The following is an 18,051-nucleotide window of genomic DNA, read 5'->3' on the forward strand; positions in this document are numbered from 1 at the left end:
TCGATTCACGTTTATCAATATTGTATCCCAGTATTCTAGCATTTTGCAATATCTCTTACATTTGAGTTTGCAAGATTGAAAAACTTCATGTTCATACTATTTGCCCAAGAAGATACTCCTTAAAGCTGAATGGCCGCCTCTTGCCGTGGGAAGCCCGTGGAGTCTTGTATAATGAGGATGCAGAGAATGGACCCAACACAGCGGATTGCCAACAACAAAATGTATGAGCCTGAACGGTCATGCTGTAGCGGCGGCGTTACGGAAAACTACTTAAAGCCAGGCACTGCAATACGCTTACGAATGGGAGAGAGAGAGAGAGAGAGAGAGAGAGAGAGAGAGAGAGAGAGAGAGAGAGAGAGAGAGAGAGAAAGCCACACCCTGTCCTCGTGAGAATATGGTGAGGATATCTCCATTACGATAAAAGCCTCCGTGACACCTCGTATGCCCTGACACCATCACCCCCGCCCAAAACACTTGACGAAGGGACGTCCGTTGACCATCATAATGCTAATACACGTTACTAGGTCATTGCTGCCGATCGATGAGGCAAAGGAAGCTCGCGGTGAATAGGTATCTTAGACGCTGCATCCGTTACTGCACACAGAGACACTTTTTACCCTTCCTGGACCTTCTGAATGAGTAACAATGCTAAAGAGAAAAATAGAATACTACTCATATTGGTAGGATATTTTTGTACAGTATAGTTATATAAAGAGAAACGAGTGAATGGGAATCTGGAGCCCTGTATTCATCAGTCAGCGTAGAGGGAGACATTGTCCCCGCTGAACCCCGCGAGTAAAGATCAGGTTGAAAAAGTGAATGGTACTCTTAAAGCTAATAGTATCGCCGCGCGGAATGCAACATCCACTAAACGGGACAGCTTTCAGACTTTCGAAGGCCGGGTTCCACACAGCCACACGCTTTGATCTATTTGTTTATTTTTTACTCAGGTGAGGGTTAGCCTGAGTTCCTCTTTAATGGTCATATGAATTTTCTTAAAGGGTAAGGGGTGGGCGTATGATATTTTTTTTACAGCAAAGGAAACAGCTTAAGGGCAAAAAAACAAAAAGGAAACAAGAATGAAAAAAAAAGCCCGCCACTCAAAAAAGCCATATGAAGGTCCCTCTCCTACGCAGATACTCAGAACTAATATTGTATGTTTTCGTAATAGTACTTACTGTTTTGCCTTATTCTAACTTGTCAGTAAAACAACAGTGTTATATTGTAAACATTAACTCTTTATAACAAATGTTTTATAGGATGATGCCGTATAATCTGAAATGCTAAATTATCATGGTACATTTCTCCAGTCAGTTCTCTAAATAAAGTTTGATTTTAATTATAGAGTTATTGCTTAGACTCAAAAAAATATTCCCTCCCACAGTTATGCCATCCAGTCTTCATTGCCATTACTTGTACCTAAAATTAACACTAACAGCCACAATATGCATACAGCATCTGCGTGAATGAACATAGCATTATCTTCCAGTCCGTATAGTCAACTACCTTCAACGTTAGCTCTCTTAAAAGTAAAGTTAACAACCTCAATTTACGGCCTACATCTGCGTGAGATTTGCATAAGTATAAATTGGTTGATTAAGTAAAGTTACGAGCGTAGCACAGTTGTTCTATGTCGCCCCACTGAACTGTATCGCGTCTCTGGCCCGTTAAACTTAAGAGAGATGTGCCTACCTTACTCTTAAGAGGCTGGGCGGGTGGTCGGCTCCGGATTGCCTCCCATTCCCCTTCCTAGGTGTCCCCAGGTACCCATTTACGACCCGAGTCTGGTGGGAGTAAGACCATCTGAGGAGGCCCCGCGTCGACTGCCCTGACTCAGATTGAAACTTAACCTGGATAAATGTCTTGGGCACGTTAACCACACCACACAGAGTTCGATATTCAAAAGACATACTTCTCTCAACTTACCGATTCATTACAGGAACTCAAAGAAACTCCCACATAACATCGTCTAAAAGCCCCACACTGCCCCTCCCCCCCCCACCGCACCCACATACACCACCTGCTAGTCTCGTATTGAGCTATTTGGCCGCCACCCACCCACTCCTTCCCTCCCACCACACTGTCTTATTGCATTGCTATTGAGCGAGGAATATTTTTTGCTCTCCTACTTTTATAAATATTGTTAAAATCTAGATGGTCTGTGTGCTTTTTTTTTTTTTTCTCAGAGGAGTACTTGTTTTGAATATATAAATGCAATAGACTGTATCCATTTAACTTAGAAAATGCTTCAGTGAATATTCGTTGATTTCTGTTTATACCCTCCCCCCTACACACACACACACACACACACACACACACACACACACACACACACACACACACACACACACACACACACACACACACACACACACACACACACACACACACACACACACACACACACACACACACACACACACACACACACACACACACACACACACACACACACACACACACACACACTGCAAAGGAAGACAAGCGCCTCCTCCCCCCTTCCCCCATTAGCAATTTATGTTACTTTTTCCTTATGTAACGTTTCTGGATAGCCCGCAAGCTTCGTGTTCCGGTAGTCCCTTTAGCGGAAACATGAATATCTGGCTCTGCCCGGGAAGAGAGAGATGCTGTTGATTGAAGGGGAAAGTCAAAACAAGCTGGATGGTTGTAAAATTTACCATACTCTAGTCTATTCATACGGCGTTCCTCTAACGCCTAGGCTGTGTTTGTCAGGCCTCTCCTGATTGGCTCAAATCCTCTCTGGCCCTTATAGAAGTTTTCAGCCAGTCACAAATGCTCTCGTGCTATATTTCCCTATATTATTTGCCTTAGCTAACCTCTTATTCAAGATAGACGGCTATGGTTGAAACACTTACTCACCATATGTTAAGTAATCTAAACGTTGCTGGCTGTGTCCGCAGAGTTTACCGAGTCACCGCCTAGATAACGTTACGCACTTAATACACTGTTTGCTTTAAAGACATTGCAAAATGGTGACAATCTGGTTAAAATCTAGCTGAAAAAAATTGATTAATCTGCTGATGTCAGATTAATTTTAATGTACTAGATGTTAACCAAAACTATTTTTCTTGTATTAGAGGTTAGCTAAGGCAAATAGTATGGTGACACCAGAAATTTTACCAGGAAAATAAATTATACAGGGCTGTGATATTCTATTAAAGCACTGCCAATGAATGTTCTTGTAGTGTGTCTTCTTTTTTGTGTGTGTGGGCGTGTGTCCGTATTTTAAGGGCACCTCAATTAATTCTCACAAAGCGTCTAAATCTGTCACAAAGGAAAATAAAAGGCCGTTAATTCAGTCCCGGCGTGTGGGAGGGAAACAGAAAATAATGCGCAAATAGGAAACGGGAGAACACAGAGGAGGGAAAAAAAGTTAGCCCGGAACATTTAGGGGCCGAGCACACACACGGGTGGCTGGGCGAGCTCAGAATACTCTCCGCGGTGAGCTTTGCCGCGGAGCCTGAGGGGTACACACACACACACACACACACACACACACACACACACACACACACACACACACACACACACACACACACACACACATATCCTATCCTTTTATTTTTGTCTGTCATCCTATCTATCTGTCTATCTATCCTTCTACCTATCTATTTTTCCCTCTGTCTATCTATCTATCTATTTACCTTTCTATCTGGCTATTTCTCATCTCCATTATTTCATTACCCCATCCTACCCTATAGTTGTTGCTTCCTTCATTCATCCTTTCATTCTATCTATCTATCTATCTATCTATCTATATCTATCTATCTATCTATCTATCTATATAGATATATATAGAGATATATATATATATATATATATATATATATATATATAGATATATATATATATATATATATATAGATATATATATACACATATATACATATATATATATATATATATATATATATATATATATATATATATATATATATATATATATATATATATATATATATATATATATATATATATATATATATATATATATATATATATATATATATATATATATATATATATATATATATATATATATATATATATATATATATATATATATATATATATATATATATATATATATATATATATATATATATATATATATATTATATATATATATAGGTCTTGTTTTTTTTCATTCATTCTCTCACATCATACTACCATCATCATCATTATTCAACTAGCTTACACACACATTATAAACGACGTCATTCATGTACACGAGAGAGAAAAAAAACGCAGATTAATCAACGTATACCCCCGACTTCTATTTATTCAGCACGTGACCCAGAACTAAAGAGACAGTAACACTCGGAAACGTGTATTGCCACGCGAAATATGACGCACAACACCAAAGAGAGTCGTACTAATATAATGTTGTATTGGGGAGGGCCAGCTCGTCATGCGCGCTGCCTCAAAGTCAACAGCCAACCCTCCCTCCCTCGCCCGCCCAACTTCAAGCTGAACCTGTTGAACCTAACAATGGATGGGATGAAAGAGGGAACACCGCCGCCACACCGTCAGAAAGGCCCTCGGCTCCTGTGTCGTGTGTGTGTGAGTGTGTGTGCGTGTGTGTGTGTGTGGGTGGGTGAGTGGGTGGGTGTGTGTGAGGGGGTTAAGGGGTCGTGTGTGCGGGGGTGAGGGTGAGTAAGGGGGGGCGATATGTGTCTGTGTGTGGGTAGGTGAGTAGATAGATGGGTGGGTGGGCGTAGGAGTGTGGGGGAGGAGTGAGTATGAGGGCGTTTTTTGTTTGTTTGTGTTTATTTTGGTGTGTGTGAGAAAGACAGATTGACACACACACACACACACACACACACACACACACACACACACACACACACACACACACCACACCACACCACAAGACTATACAACGCTATACGTAACCATCGTTCCCAGAGACATTACCACACACAAAAAAAAGGAAAAACAATCTGTGGGAATCCTATTTTGACGTATTGTCAGTCGAGAGTCAATTTCAATTTTTTTTTCGCCTTGAGTGAGCTGCATTGTGCGTAAAGGGAATACGAACTCCTGTTTCCGCGTGGGCCGAAGAGTTTAGAATACTAACATTATATACTCGATTCTAGTGTTAAATATATGCAAGCTATCAGTCGCAACTAAACTGTATGCCCCTTACTTTACCTTTATCATTTATTAGGCAAATATATACGTAAATAAATGGATAAGCATAAAGAAGTTAGTAAGCAAAGAAGCAAATAACTATAAAATTTGGTGAAGAATGGTAGACCGGAACACAAACATACAAGAATGGATCTATAAATGAATAAATGATATGCGTTCTAGTGGAGGAGAAATGAATACGCAGATGAATGAATAATATGCATTGTAGAGGAAGGGGAGCGGTTGATAACAAACGCATCATGGAGGGAAGGATAACTTGGGCCAAACAAAAGGTCAGAGAAGGCAGGCCAGCACCGGGCGGCCCAGAAGGAGAGTGTCAGCCAGGGCAGGTCACCCCCGTAACTGAATTGCCTGCTGATGTCGAGAATTCCAAAGCGACACCGGCCCGGCTTCTCCGTCCCTCTATCAATTTAGCGACCCGTCTCTGTTTTCGCTGTTGTAAAGAAAATATGTGAGGGAGGACTAGCTGTTTGTGTTGGAAATGACGCGGAAATTAGTTGAATCTTTTCTATTCTTTTATATTGATGAAGCGTCATTGATTTTTAGTATATATTATTTTCTTTTGGTATGAAAGGATAAACTTCAAAAATATGTAAGGGAGAAATAGTTGTTTGTGTTAGAATGACGCGTAAATCAGACTAAAGGGTTGTTGTTTTTCTATGGCAAGCGCTATCGATTTCTAGTATTCTTTATTTTCTTACGGTATGAAAGGATAAACAAAACAAAGAAAGAGAAAAATATATGTGAGGGAGGAATATCTCTTTGTGTTGGAAATGACGCGGAAATGAGTCCAACCTTTTTCTTTCTATTCCAAGCGCTATCGATTTCTAGTATTATTTTCTTACGGTATAAATGAATAAACTGAAAAAAAGGGACTCCTGTGACATGCTGCTCCTACAAAGAAAATATGTTGAGAAGAAATATTTCCTTGTGTTGAAAAATAACGGAAATTAGTCTAACCTTTTATGTTACTGCAAGCGCCATTGATATCTAGTAATATTTTCTTACGGTATAAGTGGATAAACTATAAAAAAAAGCCCCCTGTAACATGCTGCTCCAACAAAGAAAATTGAACGTGTCTAAAAGTAGCAAAGTTCGGCCAAATATGATTAAGTACGCTTGGGAAACTTTCTTTCTCTCCCAGCGTGAAAGAAAAAGGGAAACGTCTGATTAAACTTCTTTTTTTAATGGAAGTCTCAGGAATTTGTTCGAGGAGAAAGATCGAAACTGTATACCATTATAACGAAGCATCTAGTGTTCATGCATATACAGGAAAGGCAACCGCCACTCTGCCCTCGCTCTTCGTCCCACACACACTCACACTCGAAGCTGAAAGAGGCCAGTCTGTGTGGTGCCGATAAGGAGGGTTTAAAGCTGTGGTGTAGCTCTCGTTTATCCTTTGAGTTTATAGAACTGTTTCATACCACAAACACACCCCTGTCCAATTCACATCCTTATAAACGTACTATGAACAGGGGACTAAAAGGGACATGCGCTGTAAAATGTTTAAATATTGCACATAGCGTCCTCTTCTGCCTATCTGTTGCAAACATACATATAGACACAAAGTTATACGGATCCCTGTCTCATACAAACCATCAGTGTATTCCAAGAGCAGCGGACTAAACAGGGACAGCTATGTTTAAAATGTTGAAATGAGGCAAAAAAAACGTCCTCCTCCCTTTATCTGTCGCACACATACATATACAGAGAGCTATAAGGACACGAACATTGCCCACAAGCCCTCGCCGCACCAAGGACCAGCCGGCTAAATGGACGACACGCGTTGTAAAATTCTTCGTTGACGGCGGCAGCGGCCCGAGGCACCTGCTGACCCTAATTCTGAGCTGCCGGGCGCGCCGCAACCCTCTTGACCTGACTTTAATGGGCCGTTTTTCCCCCGCGGCAACAGGAACACGCCACTAGAAGAATGCCTTTCAAACATTCCCCGCTGTCCCATCCTTTAAAGAGTTAGTTTCTCTCTCTCTCGCTCTCTCGCTCTCGCTCTCTCGACATTTTGTTCTCCCAGTACGTGAGACTTTATTTGTTCCTTAACGAGACTGTCAGTTCATGTCAGTAGATTTAACTTTGAAGCCGAGGAAGGGCGGCCGGTGGGGTTCTGATGAGGCTTTGCGGACTGAGTGGCCCTTGTTGATCCATACTCGTACGTCAACCCGCTCTCATCCCCTGACATCCATTGCGCTGCCTCCGTAGACCGCCTTTAATCTCCTAACCTCTATCTCACGGCACTGTACTACTACTAAGCGTGCTACTACTGCAAAGGGTTAAGATGGTAATGTTTTTTTCTATCACTTTGTTTTCAACAATGACGGGAGGATGATTACACTTGATTCTTGTCTCAGAGATTTATAGCTACGGTTATAGATAAACTGAGACAATGAAAAGTGTAAAGTAGAGTAGAAAAGTGTAGTGTAGGGTATCCTTTAAGAATTGTACCGCCCGCGTTTGTGTGTGGGGGTGAGAGTGGGTGGGTGTGGGGGGGGTAGGTGTGGGAGTGGAAATGGGTGTATGGGTCTACCTTACCCTTTCTTCCTCCCTTATCTGGAAATGGGAGTTTTCTTCACAATGCCCCGGTCGTCGTCGAGGCGGTTGTCCCGAGCAGGCGTTGCGCTTCCTTAGTTTTCAATGCCCCGGCGATCGTTCCCTTTCACTTCATCTCCTTTCTTCAGTCTCTCGCCTCACCGCTCTTCGTCCTTTCTCCTCCGCTCCTCCTCCAATTCATTTTTCGACCCCCTAGCCCTCCCTCCTTCCCTCCCTCCTTCCTTTCCTCCGTTCATCTCGACGCCTCCCCTCCCTCCTTTCTTCACGTTCCCTCCCCTAGCACTTTTCCTCCGTTCCTCTTGCTGCCTTCCCTCCCTGCTTCTTTCCTCCAGCTGCCTCCTCCCCTCTCTCCTTTCCTCCGTTCCTTCCGCTGCTTCCTCCCCTTCTCCCTCCTCTCCTCCGTTCATCTCGACGCCTCCCCTCCCTCCTTTCTTCACGTTCCCTCCCCTAGCACTTTTCCTCCGTTCCTGTTGCTGCCTTCCCTCCCTGCTTCTTTCCTCCAGCTACCTCCTCCCCTCTCTCCTTTCCTCCGTTCCTTCCGCCGCTTCCTCCCCTTCTCCCTCCTCTCCTCCGTTCATCCCGCGCCTTCCCTCCCACTATCATCGTAAGAGGGACATGTTGACACACAGCCAACTCTCCCGACCCTTGGCTGAGTGGGCGGCCCTGTGGAAGGAGATATGCTAGTCTTTTTTCCTCCTTTTTTGATGGACTTGGGAGGAGAGAGAGGGAGGAAGAGGAGGCGGAAATGATGCGACACATTTAATATCGTACGCTTTACTTGGCTTTTTTTTTTTTTTGCTCGTTGTATGAGTGAGGTATCGTTGTTGTTTTTTTATACGCCGTTTTGCCATCTTGCTTTTCTGCTCATGATCTTAAACGCCAAACGCCTCATGATGTACCCTTTTTAGCCATATCATGTGTCTAACCACAATGATGTACCCATTTTAGCCATCTCATATGTCTAACCCCCTATAGTTACCCCCATGCTATACCCCTTTTAACTATTTCAAACCACCATGGTGTACCCAGTTTAGCAATCCTATGTGGCTAACCATCATCCTTTACTCTCGTTTCCAGGTACATGTTTCTCGCGATCTACTCGGCCGAAATGATGATCAAAACTGTCGCCAAGGGCTTCATCCTCAACAAGTACACGTACCTGCGCAACCCCTGGAACTGGCTGGACTTCGTGGTGATCGCGTCCGGTTACGTGACGTTAGTGATAGAACTCGGTGACATGGACGTCCAGCTCGGCAATCTGGCTGGCCTCCGAACCTTCCGAGTTCTTCGAGCACTCAAAACGGTCTCCATCATGCCTGGTGAGTACCCTGCATGGGGAAGAAGACGCGGGGACATGGAAACTTGGGGAGGAACGTGAACAGCTGGTTTTCCACAGATTTTTTATTAGAATTGAAAAGGAAGAACGAACAGAACCAGAATGAAAATGCAGCAAAAATAGATATATGGCGCCAAGACGAATGGATTTAAAAGACGATAAAATGTAAATATGTTGTGTTGGAATAAGATATATATGAGAGAGAAAGCTAGAAAGAGGTTTTCCACAGACATCTGACGAGAGTTGAAAATGAAGAACGAACAGAACAAGAAAGAAAATGCAGCAAAAATAGATATATGGCGTCAAGACAAATGGATTTAAAAGACGATAAAATTTAAATATGTCGTGTTGGAATAAGATATATAGTTTAAGTGAAAAGAGAAAAAGAGAAAGAGATAGATAGACGGATAGATAAATAGATAGATAGATAGGTAGATAGGGACATGTGGGGAAACGTGAGTAGGAACATGAACAACCGGTCGGGGAAGTAAACATTTCTTATGAGAGAGAAAGCTAGAAAGATAAGCTACGGTACTGTTATTATGTTGCTCTCGTAAACTATGGAACAATGCTACAAGGATACCACAAGGACACGAGGAACGAACAGGAGGAGCCCAGCTGATCGGGTGTCAAACATTTATTTTTGGTCAACAGAAGCCACGATGTTATTATTATGATGCACTTATTAACTATTGAACAGTGCCACAATTATATAGAAAGATAATAGGAGCCAGCAAAATCCCAATCGCCTTGCAGAGCATTAGTTATTCACCATCTTCCCTCGCCATCAATGAATCTGTCTAATCTCCATACGAAACTTTCAGTCGTATTAGCATTAACCACACGTCGAATTGATTTGTTCCATTCATCCACTCCTCTATATGTAAACCAGTTCTTGGGTATTTTCTTGAACCTGAATCGTTGATCTCCGCCATAGGAAAACACTAACCCACAGTACTGAGGTTTGAGCTAGAATCGTAAGTATAAAATTTGTATGATGCCTGTATTCCTCTCTTCTGTCCTCTCCTTTTTTCTTTCGTTCGGAGCTGTGTTTAGCGGAACTTTTTGTTGCTGTATTTATTTTTTGCCCTTGAGTCCTTTGCCCTTTGCTGTAAAAAAAATCAATCGGTATAAGTGAAAAGTGAATCTTTAAAACATAAGAAAAAAAATCATTTCAAGCGAGATTTTACGAGATCTGCGTCAGAATGGAAATGGAAAAAAGGGGTGGTCTTAAAAAACATCTGGCGGAAAGTTTGCATTTCTCGCACGTCATCCAAAGAGGAGGTGACGAGGCGTGACAGACGGCGGGAAGACGCAAGGGGCGAGGAAACGTATTTCCGGGAGAGAAGGGGAAGCTGATTACCATAGGAACGAGAAAAAAAATAGCCACGTTAAAAAATTAAAGTCTTTTCGTCACCAACAGAATTAAGGCTAAAATCACATTAATTCTATTTGTATTTCTAACGTAAAAATCCCCTTTCGAGAGAGATGGAGAGTTGATTACCATAGGAACGAGAAAAGAATAGCCACGTTAAAAAATTAAAGGCTTTTCGTCACCAACAGAATTAAGGCTAAAATCACATTAATAAGAGAGACATTTCTATTTGTATTTCTAACGTAAAAATACCCTTTCGAGAGAGATGGAGAGTTGATTACCATAGGAACGAGAATAGAATATTACAGGCGTATCGTCACTAACAGAAGGCTAAAATCACATTAATAAGATAGATACGGATATTTGTACCCCAAAAATCCCCTTACGAGAGAGAGAAAGAGAGGCGATTATCATAAGAACGAGAAAAAGAATAGCCATGTTGAAAAATTAGAGGCGCTTCGTCACCAACAGAAGGCCAAAATCACATCAATAGGAGAGAGATATGGATATTTTTACCGTAAAAATGTTTCCGAAGACGAAGAACGAGGGAGAGAAAGAAGAGGGTGATCTGGAGGGAAGGGAAGGAAGAAGAGGAAGATGAGCATGATAGGGACAAAAAAGGATGTAGGGAAAAGGAAGAGGAGGAAAAACTTTCTGAAGAAGGACGAGGAGTAGAGGAGGAAGGGAAGGGAGAGAAGAGGTAACAGAAAAAATAGTGAGAGAGAGAGAGAGAGAGAGAGAGAGAGAGAGAGAGAGAGAGAGAGAGTGAGGAAGAGTGGGAGAGAGAGAGAGAATTCGGGTATAGAACATCCATTAGACCCTATAAGAAGTAAACAATGTGGAGCCACTGATTAATGGGGCGCTGGGGAAAGCCGGAAGGGGCGCGGGAGGAATGTAGGGCGAGGAGGAGGAGGAGGAAGGGAACGGCACGGTGTAGGACAAAGCTAAAAAGAGGAGTGCTGTGCTGTGGTGTGATGCGATGCGGTGTGTGGGACAAAGCTAAGAAGGGTAAAGGGAAAAGGAAAGTTAGGGGAAGGGGAAAAACAACTTGCCAAGGTTTTCTACTGACACATTAGATTATAGTTCAAGAGAAGGAAGTACAAACAGAAAGAAATAGACAGCTGAAATAAAAAGCATGGTGTCGAGACGAATGAATTTAAAAGACGATAAAATGTAAATATCTTGTGTTGGAATAAGATAGATAGTTTAAATGTGGAGTGAAACAGAGAAATTGATAGATACATAGATAGATAGCTTGAAAAAGTGAGAGAAAAAGATAGACAGCAAGAGGAGAGAAAGCTCAGAGAAGAAATAAGAAAATATGTAAAGCTGGTGTGTTGGAATGAGATGTGCAGTTAAAGTGAAGAGAGAGGGAAATATATAAATAAATAGATAGATAGATAGACAGATGCATACATGGATAGATAGATAAGCAGACAGATAGATAGACAAAGAGAAGAGACGTCTGGCAGAAGAAACAAGGAGATAGCGCTGCCCCATTAATTAAATCCATTAGAGTGACATTGGATATAAATTTTGGAGATAAGCCGAGGAGACAGACAGATAGATGGAGACGCAGACGATGAGGCGAGACACAGACACAGACACAGACAAAATCTAAGCGACAAGGACAACAAGACAGACAAGGAAAAATAAAGAGAAAAAAGAAAAACAAATAAATGAAAGCAAGAATTAGGAAGAGTTAAAGAGAAAACAAGAGAGAGAGAGAGAGAGAGAGAGAGAGAGAGAATCGTCTGGCTGCTCTTGCTCTGAACTTTTAATTAATGGCTGCAGATGACGGTAATAGATAACAAAGGGATATTAATAGAGGGTTTTACACACACACACACACACACACACACACACACACACACATACACACACGCTGTAAGAGGTGAGGAGGAGGGAAACAGCTAACGGTAACATTGAAGGACCTCGCTGTCTGCCTCTGTAGAACTCCACCCAGAGGAACACAAGGAAAAGATAGACGGAGACATTTTAGTAGGCCCAGAATACGTAAGTGCAAGCGCCTGCCGTAGTATAATTCTATCTTTGCTTATTTACCTGATTATACACTATCTGTTGTTATAGATTAATAAGTGACATAAGTGAAATACAATGCTGAACGTTAGATGTTAAGTGAAGTGCTCAGCTGCCCGGTGTAGTGCTCAGAGACACGAGCGTTTTCGAGTGTCCTGATTGTGATCCTGGCGGTAAATGTTATTGTTGACATGTTTGACCACATTATATTGTGCGTCTACGAAAAAGGTCATTTAATTCTCCTACCGCCCACGGAGCCCACGGTATCACTGATGTTGTTTCAATAGTTTCCTTATTTTCCTTTTCGTGGTGTTTTATTTCTACGTTATTTTCTGTGCGTTCTTATTACATTATCTTTTCTGCGTTCTTTTTATACCATCCATTTTTTGGTCTTCTGTTTCATTCTGGATGATCCGTGTGTATCTTATTCTTTTCTCGATGCTGTTTTCTTTCCATTTTATATTATCCTTTTTTGTCCGGTTCTAATTTCATATTCTTCTTCTCGTGTGTTCGCTTTTATTATCCTTTTATTTGTTGATTCCCTTTGGTGGATTGTCTATGACGCCTATAACGAGCCCCACCTGCCCAGTTGGTTGGTTGTGTGTGTGTGTGTGTGTGTTTGGTTGGTTTGAATTCGGAGTTTTCCTTCTCCTAGGAGGACTGCCTACCACGGCTAACGACCCCCTCCTGCCCGGGTTTGTGGTCAGAGTTATCCTTCTCCTAGGTGAACTGCCTCGCGGCTAACGATCTCCACCGTCCCGGGTTTGTAATCGGAGTTTGCTCTCCTAGGTGAACTGCTCACGCTAACGACCTCCACCTGCCCGGGTTTGTAATCGGAGTTTGCTCTCCTAGGTGAACTGCTCACGCTAACGACCTCCACCTGCCCGGGTTTGTAATCGGAGTTTGCTCTCCTAGGTGAACTGCTCACGCTAACGACCTCCACCTGCCCGGGTTTGTAATCGGAGTTTGCTCTCCTAGGTGAACTGCTCACGCTAACGACCTCCACCTACCCGGGTTTGTAATCGGAGTTTGCTCTCCTAGATGAACTGCTCACGCTAACGACCTCCACCTGCCCGGGTTTGTAATCGGAGTTGTCCCTCTCCTAGGCGAATTGCCTACCACGGCTACGAGCTCCACCTGCCCGTGTTTGTTGTTCGGAGTTGTCCCTCTCCTAGGCAGATTGCCTACCACGGCTAACGACCTCCACCTGCCCGGGTTTATTGTTCGGAGTTTGCTCTCCTAGGTGTATTGCCTATGACGGCTCACGAGCCCAACCTGCCCGGGTTTTTTATTCGGAGTTTGCTCTCCTAGGTGTATTGCCTATGACGGCTCACGAGCCCAACCTGCCCGGGTTTTTTATTCGGAGTTTGCTCTCCTAGGTGTATTGCCTATGACGGCTCACGAGCCCAACCTGCCCGGGTTTTTTATTCGGAGTTTGCTCTCCTAGGTGTATTGCCTATGACGGCTAACGAGCCCAGCCTGCCCGTGTTTATTGTTCGGAGTTGTCCCTCTCCTATGCAGATTGCCTACCACGGCTAACGAGCTCCACCTGCCCGGGTTTGTGGTCAAAGTTTTCCTTCTCCTAGGTGAACTGCTCACGCTAACGACCTCCACCTGACCGGGTTTGTAATCGGAGTTTGCTCTCCTAGGTGAACTGCTCACGCTAACGACCTCCACCTGCCCGGGTTTGTTATCGGAGTTTACTCTCCTAGATGAATTGCTTTCGCTAACGAGCTCCAACTGCCCGGGTTTATTGTTCGGAGTTTGCTCTCCTAGGTGAACTGCTTTCGCTAACGACCTACACCTGCCCGGGTTTTTTGTTCGGAGTTTGCTCTCCTAGGTGAACTGCTTTCGCTAACGACCTCCACCTGCCCGGGTTTTTTGTTCGGAGTTTGCTCTCCTAGGTGTATTGCCTATGACGGCTCACGAGCCCAACCTGCCCGGGTTTTTTATTCGAAGTTTGCTCTCCTAGGTGTATTGCCTATGACGGCTCACGAGCCCAACCTGCCCGGGTTTTTTATTCGGAGTTTGCTCTCCTAGGTGTATTGCCTATGACGGCTCACGAGCCCAACCTGTCCGGGTTTTTTGTTCGGAGTTTGCTCTCCTAGGTGTATTGCCTATGACGGCTCACGAGCCCAACCTGCCCGGGTTTTTGTTCGGGTTGCTCTCCTAGGTGTATTGCCTATGACGGCTCACGAGCCCAACCTGCCCGGGTTTTTTGTTCGGAGTTTGCTCTCCTAGGTGTATTACCTATGACGGCTAACGAGCCCAACCTGCCCGTGTTTGTTGTTTGGAGTTGTCCCTCTCCTAGGCAGATTGCCTACCACGGCTAACGACCTCCACCTGCCCGGGTTTATTGTTCGGAGTTTGCTCTCCTAGGCGAATTGCCTACCACGGCTAACGAGCCTCACCTGCCCGGGTATATTATTCGGAGTTTGCTCTCCTAGATGAACTGCCTACCACGGCTAACGAGCCCCATCTACCCGTGCAGATCTCCGGTAACTCCGCGGACCCCCCGGGGAACACCAAGGCGTCCTTCGGGGAGCCCTCCAGTACTGCCACGCTCGCCAGGAAGACCTTGGGCTCGCTGGCGCTCCTTATCCCCGCCGAGGCTCGCGAAGGGCGAATGCAAGAACTCGCTTCTTAAAACTACCAGACTGGATTATGAAATTAATCGTAACTACTGTGAATGCGCTGCTCACCGCGTTGATCGTTTCTGGGATGGAAAGTCGAAGGGCCTCGGGAACGCGCACAGAACATCCGAAAACTTCCTGTGCTTCCCTCTTTTTTTCTTACTTCTCATATTTCTTTTTTATTATATGTTCCTTATCTTTAGTCGTCTGTTTTACTATTCATTTATTTATTATTTCGCTCTTATTATATAGATAATTGAGTAGAAAATGTCAGGAGGGAGAAATGTCCAGAAGGGAATATGTCCAGGGCGGGAACATGTTCAGCACCCACTGGTATTACTACCATTACTTCTACTACTACTACTACCGCACACACACACACACACACACACACACACACACACACACACACACACACACACACACACACACACTCATTAACACATAGGGTACAGACACACCAGGCTGTTAAAGAGACAACTAGACAAGGGGGACAGACAGGAAGACTTGCAGACAAAAGTGAGAATTACGAACTATTTAATGAGGAAACGAGGACAATAATGTGGTTTTAATTATTCCTAAAGATAAGGAACGAGGGAGAAAAGGAGGACGATGAGTAGGAGGAAAGGAGGAGAAGGAAGAGGAGGAAAAGGAGGAGGGGAATGTCATGATGGGGACAAGAATGGTACAGGGAAAGGGAGCAAGCGGAAGAACTTGGTGGAGGAGGCCGAGTAGTAGTAGTAGGAGGAGGAGGAGGGGGAAGGAAGGGAGAGAAGAGGTTGCAGAAAAGATAGTGGTTAAGCGGAAGAAGAATGGCACCAATGCTGTCTCCATCGTGTCTGGCCCTGCTGGGGATTGGCACAGTGCCTAGCCGCAGAGAGGGAGAACAGGAGGCTGGAGGACATTGAGGGGTAACGGGGTAGCGGGAGCCTGGATATAAGTGGCGGGAAAAGGGTAAAAACCACCCAAGGAAGGCTCGAGGGCAATCAGAAGGACGTTGTGTTAAGAGGGAAAGGGAAACTAATGTGTTGCTGCGGCGGAGCGGAAGAAAAATGTAGAATGGTAAAGTTGGTGAGGAAATTGAATTAGCTACGCACTCCTTTTTATGGTCAGTGTTACATCAAATATTGGGTATATAAATATAGAGCTAGTCTGGATAGTGTAATGGTATTTTGGTACTTTATAAGCAAAATTTACTTTATATGGTTTTTTTGTCCTTTTTATGGATTTTGTAATGATGTTTTAGTACTTTATTAACAAAATTTGCCTTTCAACGATTTTGAGGTTATCTTTTATGATATGCAAATTTGTACATGTAAGAAGAGTATGTTCAGCATTAAGATATTTGGTATCAGCTACTATCTGATAACAATTATTGTTTGTAGCTTTGGCAGGATCACCAGCACTTCAGAGCCTTCAATACGGTGATTATCTAGCAACTCAAACCGTGTAGTTCTGCTAAGGTTGCAAATTCGCGTCACCTGGTGTTTCTGTTTCTAAAGGAGCTGCGCTGAAAAGTAAAACATCATTATTTTTAACCCCTTACGCTATATAAAAACAAAATCTGTTATGTAAGCAAATCCTGAACTCAACTTTTCAAGAACAATGGACGGTCTAGAAGCGACACCCGTGACGTATGTAATATCGTCCTTTGCCTCTGCGCTCAACCCCGTGTCTGCGTTCAAAAGCCTCTAATACAGCGTTTCTTAACCTTCACCGTCCTCAATAACCCTTGTAATCAGGTTCAGTCCAGCGCCTCCTGTATGTTTGGTCTGGGTACAGCTCCGACACAACTACAAGAATGAGACTTCTGGCACTCCTAAAGCTGATTTCAGCACTCCAGGATAAGGAACTCTTGTGGACGTAAACCCTTTAGTAAGCCAGGAATGGATAATCGTGAAGTTCGGGTTAGCATGTTGATCCTTCGTGGTACATGTCGATTCTATACTACGAGACGAAGGAAAAACTAAAATGGCAAAGTTAGCACGATGATATAACGCAGGTTTTCCTAGACACTCTTTCATAGACCAAGACGCATGAAAGAATTGACTGAATCTCATCCTCAGTGTTAAATCTCCCATCTCGGAGTCGAACCTTGGCTAACAGAAATGTAGGTAAAGACGCGGCAGCCACTACACCACGGTACAGTCAAAAGCTTTGAATGCAACCAACCTCAAGGCACTTGTTTTGTTCTCACAAGACAGTCATTGTGAAAGTTTTTGCGAGAGAAACAATGGAAAAACTCCGGGAAAGAATCCTTTTATTCCCGGTGCAGTGCGTACACAAGTAGCAGCCGTCCTTTGCAAGCTGACTCTGTAGCAGCCGCGCCTTTGGTCCGGCTTGTTGTGCTGGAGGCTGTTCAAAGGGCCTCTCACTGGTCTCACACGCACTGCTCGGAGAAGGTGTTGTAGGAGAGTGACGATACTTATATACTTCTTCCTTGAGTGCGTCGCGGCAGCCTCTTGAGTGGCGGCGCCGAAAAAAGCATTTCGTTCAAAGATTAGCGGAGATGATTATCAGTAAGACATGAATACTTCTTCGTGTGCTTCGTGGCAGCTTCTGGATCGGCGGTCTGAGGAGAGCGTAGTGTGTTGAAGATCAGGAGAAAGGGAGGAAGTGCTTCAGGATTCCGAGGAGACGTAATTGTGCGGAAAGGCGTATTGGAGGAGGAGTAGGAAAGACACTTCAGCAGATCCGCCGCTCACACCTGGTGTTCGAGGCAGACGGGGTGCCAGGTGTCGCTGTCCAGAGGGCGTGGTGTGAGGCAAGATCCTTCCAGCCTTTGCTGCTGCGACCTACTTATATTTAAAACACTACCCTCATGACCCGTTTCCACGCCGGTTAAAAAAGTACAGCGAGTGTCTCCCGCTCTCTCTTAACTAGTCTTTTCATGAGTAAAAAGTGGCGACCCAGATGCTGTATAGTTTCTC

At 43.8% G+C, this 18,051-nt stretch overlaps 1 protein-coding gene and 2 long non-coding RNA genes across 12 annotated transcripts in view; 2 read left to right on the top strand and 1 right to left on the bottom strand.

The window, feature by feature from the left end:
- The window catches only part of LOC127005350 (sodium channel protein 60E-like), a 215,815-nt gene that overhangs the window by 62,818 nt on the left and 134,946 nt on the right, over nt 1–18,051 (top strand). For all 10 annotated transcript variants that reach the window (XM_050874196.1, XM_050874155.1, XM_050874170.1 and 7 more), the window contains one exon: nt 8,815–9,056. In XM_050874196.1, coding sequence (XP_050730153.1) covers nt 8,815–9,056 — 242 coding nt within the window. The remainder of the gene's footprint in view (nt 1–8,814; nt 9,057–18,051) is intronic.
- On the top strand, nt 13,321–14,832 carry LOC127005393 (uncharacterized). Its single transcript, XR_007758493.1, has 4 exons — nt 13,321–13,466; nt 13,530–14,137; nt 14,201–14,596; nt 14,662–14,832. It is a non-coding gene; the product is annotated as an uncharacterized LOC127005393 (long non-coding RNA).
- LOC127005390 (uncharacterized) lies at nt 13,561–14,961 on the bottom strand. The gene is made up of 3 exons (XR_007758476.1): nt 14,826–14,961; nt 14,038–14,159; nt 13,561–13,695 (listed from the first exon to the last, which is right to left on the bottom strand). It is a non-coding gene; the product is annotated as an uncharacterized LOC127005390 (long non-coding RNA).

Source organism: Eriocheir sinensis, chromosome 3 (genome assembly GCF_024679095.1).
Source record: "Eriocheir sinensis breed Jianghai 21 chromosome 3, ASM2467909v1, whole genome shotgun sequence".
Classification (NCBI taxonomy): domain Eukaryota; kingdom Metazoa; phylum Arthropoda; class Malacostraca; order Decapoda; family Varunidae; genus Eriocheir; species Eriocheir sinensis.